Raw genomic sequence first — 8,246 nt, 5'->3', positions numbered from 1 at the left:
TAAATCGTTTTTTTTTTCCTAAATAAATTAATTTAATTATTTATTTTATTCATGTAAGATATATTACATATATAATTACAATTACATAATATTCCCTCACTGTTATGTTTTTTTACATTTTTTTTCAACGCCTTTAAAAAAAGCATAACGGTATTTAATTGATAAGTATATCACAAGATGGCGTTTTACTTAAAATGTTACCAAATTGCTTAAATTATTAAACAAAATCATCCAACAACCTTTCTTGCGGGTTAAATTAACATTGTGAATGTCAAGGCCGCGACAAACATTTATTTACAAATTATCTGTATCGATAAAGTATTTATTAATATCTCCTTATATTTTTAAATCTCTGTCAGTTTGTAATAGCAATTCAATGTTATTAGTGGATTCAAATGTTGGCTAGTGAATTAGTGGCCCTTTAATATTAGAAACATTGCATAAAAACTAACTTGAACTTATTTAAATTCATTTAGGATCAGTGATAAAATATTACTACAGTTCTTAATATTATGTTTCGATTGAAATCTGAACAAAACGAATTATGCTATCCAAATTCTAAATAATATGTAATATTCGAATGCAAAAAGACATTTAGCACCTATTTAATTGAAAACTACATAATTAACTGATATAAAAACTTCGTATTATACAATTAATTGCAAAAAAGTTATCCAATAAGGTTATTTTAGAGCGTGCACACCTTTGACTAAACTATCGCACAACTGTTGTTGGATTGTCAATTGTTTCGCAGTCTATTCAACAGTTTTGTTGCAAAACTAAAAATCGAGTAGAAAGCGCACCTCCATATAAAGTCTTTGGAATCAAAACCATACTAAACAGTTGTGCGATTGTTTAATTTCAGGTGTGCGCACGGTTTTACTCGTATTCGTGTTTTTTGTTTCGACAGATCAAGTTCGCCTTAGAATCTATTCACTAACTATTTCCATATATAGTTGTTTTGTAGCTTCCTCCAAAACCGTAAACCATTATAAATTTACATCGATTTTACTATGTTAATAAATTCCAGAAACAACTTGTGTGATTTATGTCTTAGTAGAAATTAAATTTGTAATGTTTAGTTAGAATGATAGCCAAGTTTATGTTATGGTACATACATTCGCCTTTAAAGTTAATAAATGAGAATTAAGAAAAAAAAATAAGTAAAGAATGAAACAAAACAATCATCCTAGAACCAGTCGCAACCTAAAATGAATTAACTGGACTGGATTCACCCAAGAACTACTACATACCTACTACAGATTGAAAATAAAAAAATCAAAACGAAAATGCTTTATTGTTCCATAAAATTTTATAACCCACGAGATTACCCAAAGTAAAGCCATGTCATTGCATGTCAATGTACAATTTGATGTTATAACTAGCTTTCGCCCGCGACTCCGTTCGCGTGGAATTAAAAAAATAAGTAGCCTATGTGTTCTTCCAGACTATACTCTACATCTATGTCAATATTCGAGATCCGTTCAGCCGTTTAGGCTACAAACTAACAAACATCCATCCATCCATCTAAACTTTCGCATTTATAATATTAGTGAGATAAAGTTTTGATGTTAACGTTAAAATTCAATCACAAACATAAGTAGTGTAGGATGCTTTTCATTCATATTCAGTTCCTACGTATTTACAAGTCGAAATTACTACAAAATGTTTCCGTTACAAATCAATAATTTTCTATCAAAATGCACAATTTTTACATAGGTCGTATTTTTTAATCTTAAATCCTGTTAGTATCCGAAATTTTATTTATTTAGGATATGAAGAACTGGAGACTATTTATCATGTCGTAAATTCTTAGTGTATTTTTAATTAATATGGCATTGACCATACTAAATAAACGATTCACTACGAAATTGATGAATTATACATTAAAAATGTCCGTCAACATAGTTGATTGCATGAATGATTGACGATATATAAAATTAAAATGAAAGATACTAAACGGAGAGTGCTTTGCCCCCGTGTCGTGTATTTTCGTTACACGAGAATCTTGATTGTAAAAGAACATCCTGGTCCAGTGGATGATGAACTTCGACTTTTTAAATTTAAATTACAAGTTTGATGTAAACTTCTTCATCTTGTAACAGGACAGGTCTACTTTTAGGCATAAAATACCATACTATCCTAATATAGTACGAAAATAATACTATCAATAATAAATTATCCGTAGGAAATATAAAAAAATAAAAGAAATTATTAAATTATTTGTATAAGTTCATTCAATTAATTCTATTTGAGTACCTTTTCACTGATTTCTGTAATGTTTATGAATTAAAATTTCTATAACTTAGTAGAAACAGTTTAGTTTTCTCAGTAAGCGTTTAATTAATTTTTAGTAAAACGAAAAAAAAAAACACGTGCCGCATAAAATTTATGGAAAAATAATTGAAAGCAAAATAGCAAACTTCCTTAAGATGATATTATTCGTATTAAATTTAGTATTGGATATTCAAAGGGTCGGTTACAGGTCGAACGATGTGTTAAGGCATGTGGTTAATTGATGATTCTCTCGTTGAGAGTAGGCAATGCATGCACCGCGGCTCCGTGCGGCAAATGCTAAGGTCGCGACCGCACGACGGCATAACGTCTCTATAGCTCCCGATCATGGTTTTATAAGGAGGGGTCATCTATTTTAATCGCCTTGTTATCTTCTTGAATACTTGTAATCACAATTAATTGCGGTTCACAAAGACAATTAAAACCCCATTACAAAAAATCCTAATATACCTACATGTTTATGACATACTTATAAAAAGAGTTCAGTAGTGGCAAAGAATAATTATCATGAAGTTAAAATTAATGTTTACTACTAAACTTTTTTTTCATATCCTACTTCTACAAACACTTCATCTTTTATTAACAAATCTAATAAAATTAACATGGTAATAAGGTAAATAGTGTGACAAAATTTAACCGAATAAATATTTATTTATTACAATTAATTCTAAATATAAATAATAATAATATGTATTAATGTTATTACAAAGTAAACTAGTTTACATTTTAATGCATTCTTTATATCTAATTTTCTCAATAACATTAATTTATAAATATATACTAGTGTTGGCAACCGGATTGCGAAGTCGGCTGTTCATTGAAGTTGCCAAATTGGGAAAAGCATTTTAAGGTTCTTCATTTTTAAATAAAACGTTTAAGGTAGACCGGACTGATTTATCACCGAAAACCTGTTATAAATATCTCTTAAGTTACGTAACCGACTGATGAGCAGAACGTAAACGCGTGGCTTTAAACAGCTTGGCCTTGAAATAAATATGACACCTATAAAAACGAAGGACAATTCAGCTAGCGGTTGATATGTCTGTATTCGATTTATCGTCTTATTAGCAGTCAAATTACCTGCCTAAATCGATTTGAATATTTTCTTTGATTCAAGTTAAATTAAACCTTACATGCTCAAGTGAATTCAACGCTTTTAAATTACTGTTATGAAATTCGAGGAAGTTTTACATCATTTGTAGCTGATAAAATTATTTTTACACTTAAGTGCAAATATCTAGATAATCGTAAATCATAATTTAAGACTTTAAATGTCACACAAACTATCTATATAATTTTTAAAAGAAATAAGCACATATTTGTTTTTTTTTTCTAAAGCATGTGTCCAATTTGTGTGCTTGCATGTGTGCTTTTGCATGTGACTCCGGAGAGCGTAATAGAAAAATGTAGTAAATAGCCTATATGTTCTTCCATACTATGTTCTAAAAATTAATATTTTAATTAAAACTAATAAGTTAGTTTCTACCGAAAATGTACGATTGTCACTTACTAATATTGAAAGTATTTGTGATGCGAAATGCCAAATGTCGAATATTCGAGGTGAACCAATTTTCAAAAGATTCAAGAATGCACTCATCATTTGATCACTAGTGATCGACAAAACCAAGAGAGCTAAATCCATTTTTCATTAAAAACTCCTCGTTCTAATAATTCACAATTTCACAAGAATCGAAAAATTTTCATATAAAATCCATTAACTTTTGTAAATAAAACATCTCGTCTTTTAACTATTCCTATTCAGTCATTGATACTTCGCAATTTAATGCAAACTATTAATTTATATTATACATATAAAACTAATTCATACAAATTCAAATTTATATTCAAGGCAAGATCGATTGTAAACCAAAAGTGGCAACGTTTGGTATTTACTATGTACTATATTATATCTCTTATATGCTAAAGTAATATTTATGAACACATCCTAAACGATATGTTGTAAAAATCTATGGGTTAATTACATATAATATCGAGCAATAAAAATCAACATGCCATAGCTCAATCAACAACGAAAGAGTTCCATCATCGATTTTAAGTCCGATCAGTTTTAATAGTAACATTGCGAGAACGTTATTATGATATACAACTTCGGAAAATATTTTTCTATAAACATCTATATTATACCTATTAGAGTTCTCTGTAAAAAAATTAAAATCAATAAATTAGTACAACGATATTTTAACTTTACGATGGCTTGTGGTATGACGTTTGTACAGATGGGTGCTGATGGTGTGATGTTTATAGACCCATTGCGGCTGCAAGAAAGCGTGTTTAAGGGTGTTCCAAAATTCTATATGTCCGTAAGGACATAAGTCCCTTCTAACTGAAATTGTACTCTATGTATCCTTTTGTGTTATTACAAGCCCCTATCAAATTTGCATAGATCTGTAATATAGAGTTAAAAACGAATGAAAAAGAAGAAAATAATAATCATTTAACGAGTTATTCTGCTTCTTTATGAAAAAAATTGATATTTTGGTTAATACACACTTTTTTTTTTAATTCAACACAGATTTAAAATGAATTAAATAAACGTAAACTGATCTTCACAAATGATAAATTCATGAAGTGCATAATGTTGAGATAAAACAATAGGACAAGGATTATTTGCAATTGATACGTAATATACTAAATAATTCATTGCATCAATTACAATACAATGGAAACCTTTAAATTGACGAGTCATATGTTTATTTATATAAATCCTAAAACCTACAAGTACCCGAAGAATCTGATTTCTTGAGTCGGATGAACTCGAAGAGCAATTTTGTTAATTCTGCCGATTCCGCAAATATTAAAGATTAATTGTTTTGTATTTTGTCACTTTACATTATGAGAGTGTACACTAAGGGAACGTTAATATAACAAAGACTTCTGAGTATGGCGGTAGAACTTATTGCAATGGTAGTCGTTTTTTGAAATGGATTTTTTACGTCACGGGTCACATTAGAATCAAACTAGCATGTATGATATTTACAAAAAGAAGTTTCAAATAAAGTTGGTAATTTAATTGATTAAATTGAGTTTACGTGTTATTTCTTATGATTTATTGTGTTGGAACAATTGTGAAATGCACTAGGAGTAAAAAAAGAATTATCAAAAGCGGTCCACTAGCGGCAGAGTTATGCCGTAACACATGTAAAAAAAAAACATACAGAAGAATTGAGTACCTTCTCTTTTGGGAAGTCGGTCAATAAAATATAATTGACATGAAAGGAATTATGCCTTACAATTTTAAACAATAAAAGTTAAATAAATATTCTAGTGACTATCGCTCATCAGTAATCAAATAGTATTGACAAAAATAATCTAGAACATTATACTAATATGTTAATGTGTGTGGATTGACATTTAGTAAAAACAAGCACGTCAAGGCGATATTAAAAAATAAAAGAATTAAGATGATTTACGGTTTGACCTTTGATTTAGTTTGATATTGTATTGATAGAAATCAACGTTTTTATCATCAAGCTTGTTGATACGTTTGATGTATTTTGTAAACAAATTTAATTCAAAAGGTGTGATTACAATTGCTATAACTGTCTTTCTATGTAAAAAAGTGAATGACAAATTTATATTAATTATGAACGATAATAGTACTTATGTTGTTACGACTAATTGCTAAGGTCAAAAGAGAGAATGAAAGGATAGAATTATGTAGAAAATTAACTATAGTTTTTTTTATTTCATCATTTACAAAGGTACATTCAGTATAGTCGATGTTGATCTAACAATCATATCACAATCTATTTTATATTTTATGACACAAAGAGCATTAAATTAATTCTATTTGTTAGGTGGATTACGTTATTTTAAACGAAGTGAGATTCTTCATATAAATGAAGTTTCCATTTACTCCTTTTGGATAAGGTGGTATTTGGCGGTGTACTCGAGAGCGCGGGCGATTTGTGCGGGGATTTCAGGGGGCTGGGGGATGGCGTTACCCTGGAAAAAAAAATTAAAATAAAAACATTGTATAAACAAAAACGAGAAAAAGTTAGGTAAATGCGTACATGTTTGAAACGAAACGAAATGTTCTTATGATCTTGCAAATATCGGACTTGAAGTATTCTATCGATATGGATGGAAAAAGTTTACTTTAAAAGAAAATGCTCTGAATCGACACTATCTACTTAATAATTTTAGGCAAATACATACCTGAGGCTGGTATCCGTTCTCGTCAGCGACGTAGGTGAGGGAGATCACTTCACCCTCGGGGGAGGTCCACGAGAAAGATCCCTGGACGACATCGGGGGTGACGGGGGGGTTACCACCGAGGTTGCGGGGAACACCTTGCGCTTGGGCAGCGATACCGTTGTCGGTTTCGTAGCTGTAATAAAAATATCGGTTAATATAATAAAATACGACAAATTAAGAGAATCACTTCTTGATTATGACTGGGACACTTACTAGTAGTTGTAAGCGCCGTCGGGGTTGATTTCATTGCCGTATTTAACAATGGAGGCGGCTCCGTCACTTGAGACTACCTTGGCGGCGATGACTGGGGATTGAGGTACAAACACTGGTACGGGAGCGGGTGCGGCAGAGGGGGAAGCGGCGGGGGCTGCAGAGGTTTCGGAGGGTGCGGCAGAGGGCGCTGGAGGAGCGGCGGTCACCACGGGGGCGGCGGTGGTGCTGAACACGAATGGTTTGTAGGTCGGGCTTTGGTAACGGTTCTGGTTCAGGTACTGGTAGGGTTGGAATTGTCCCTGGTAATTTCCTTGGTATTGTCCCTGGTATTGTCCGTACGGGTTGAACTGGTTCTGGTAACGGTTGTAGCGGTTGTATTGGTTGTACTGGTTGTATCTGTTCTGAACGGGGAAGCCGAAGTTGTCGTATGTGGGTTTGGGGGTGGAGGAGGTGAGGGTTTGTGCGGAGGCCACGGCCAGTACCGCCATCGCGACCACCTGTACACAGAACAAATCTTATTTTAAAATAACTTAAATCCATTATCACTTGATTGAGTAAATAAACTTAAAACTTTGTAATTATTTAAGAATCATTTTTAAACGTGAACTTACGAAGGCTCTCATATTGTTAATGTTTTAGGATTGTCTAGCTTGGATGAACTAGTTCGAATGCTGGTAAAAAATCCGCGCAGGCTTTTATATAATTCATGGATCCACCCACTTTAGACGCCGAATTGCAATAACATTTAAATAATTTGACGCTAGTGAGGAACTATATTTAAAATAACACTTGGGCTATCCATTTTAGTAATAAAGTCATTTATGGTATAATTCTATGGGATATTTTTCTAAGTAGTTTGTGAAAACTTTTTAAAATAAGTAACATTACTATTTTTTATAAAAAAAAAACTTGTTGAAAAATGGTCATTGTTAGTACATAATTTATATGTACTATTGTATAAATCAGATATTCATTTACTTTTAATTAAAATTAATAAATCTGTTGTACACAAAATGTAGTTTTGACAGATATAGATATTAATTTAAGTTAGATTGATTACTAAATCTTAACTCCAATTTACATAAACTAAAACATATCAAACTCTGTCTGTGCTAATAACTAAATTTACATCACAGTGTCCTTTACAAAAAGTTCTAAACTACTCAATATAACGCATATATGGTAATTGTGAAACCCTTTTGTTAACTTAAAAAATAGCTATGCCATGTGAAAATACTTAATTGTTTTAACAATAAATGTAAAAATCAAAGATACTGGTTTTAGTTGGTGCTAAACTTAACATATCATCAAATAATTGTATGATTTTAAACCAACTACTTTTACTTATAACAGTACTAAAAATTATAAGGTTAAAAAACGGATTCTAAGGGTAAAACGATAGACACTTTTTTGTCGATTTACTAACTTATAAAAACCTTACAAAGATGGTAATTTTTAGTCCAAATTTGTAAACCTCACAGTACTAATTTACAATTTAGAAAGAATTTAAAATTACCCTG

General features: G+C 31.1%; 1 protein-coding gene across 1 annotated transcript; it reads right to left on the bottom strand.

Annotated features, from left to right (window-relative positions):
* Positions 1-5,969: 5,969 nt before the first annotated feature.
* LOC106105433 (larval cuticle protein LCP-22-like) lies at positions 5,970-7,420 on the bottom strand. Its single transcript, XM_013285727.1, has 4 exons — positions 7,338-7,420; positions 6,727-7,223; positions 6,475-6,646; positions 5,970-6,261 (listed from the first exon to the last, which is right to left on the bottom strand). Exons 1-4 carry the CDS (start codon positions 7,347-7,349, stop codon positions 6,169-6,171), a joined length of 774 nt encoding a protein of 257 aa, XP_013141181.1. The 5' UTR covers positions 7,350-7,420; the 3' UTR covers positions 5,970-6,168.
* Between the last annotated feature and the right edge of the window lie 826 nt (positions 7,421-8,246).

This window comes from Papilio polytes, unplaced genomic scaffold (genome assembly GCF_000836215.1).
Source record: "Papilio polytes unplaced genomic scaffold, Ppol_1.0 DF822845.1, whole genome shotgun sequence".
NCBI lineage: Eukaryota > Metazoa > Arthropoda > Insecta > Lepidoptera > Papilionidae > Papilio > Papilio polytes.
Note: the sequence above shows the minus strand (reverse complement) of the source record. Positions and strands in the feature narration are given on the sequence as shown.

Bases quoted from the DNA above. Each gene is read 5' to 3' on its own strand.
- LOC106105433 (XM_013285727.1), bottom strand. The intron at 6,647-6,726 runs GTAAGTGTCCCA...TTTTTATTACAG, and splicing joins GACGGCGCTTACAACTACTA to CTACGAAACCGACAACGGTA. The intron at 6,262-6,474 runs GTATGTATTTGC...TTTTTTTTCCAG, and splicing joins AGAACGGATACCAGCCTCAG to GGTAACGCCATCCCCCAGCC.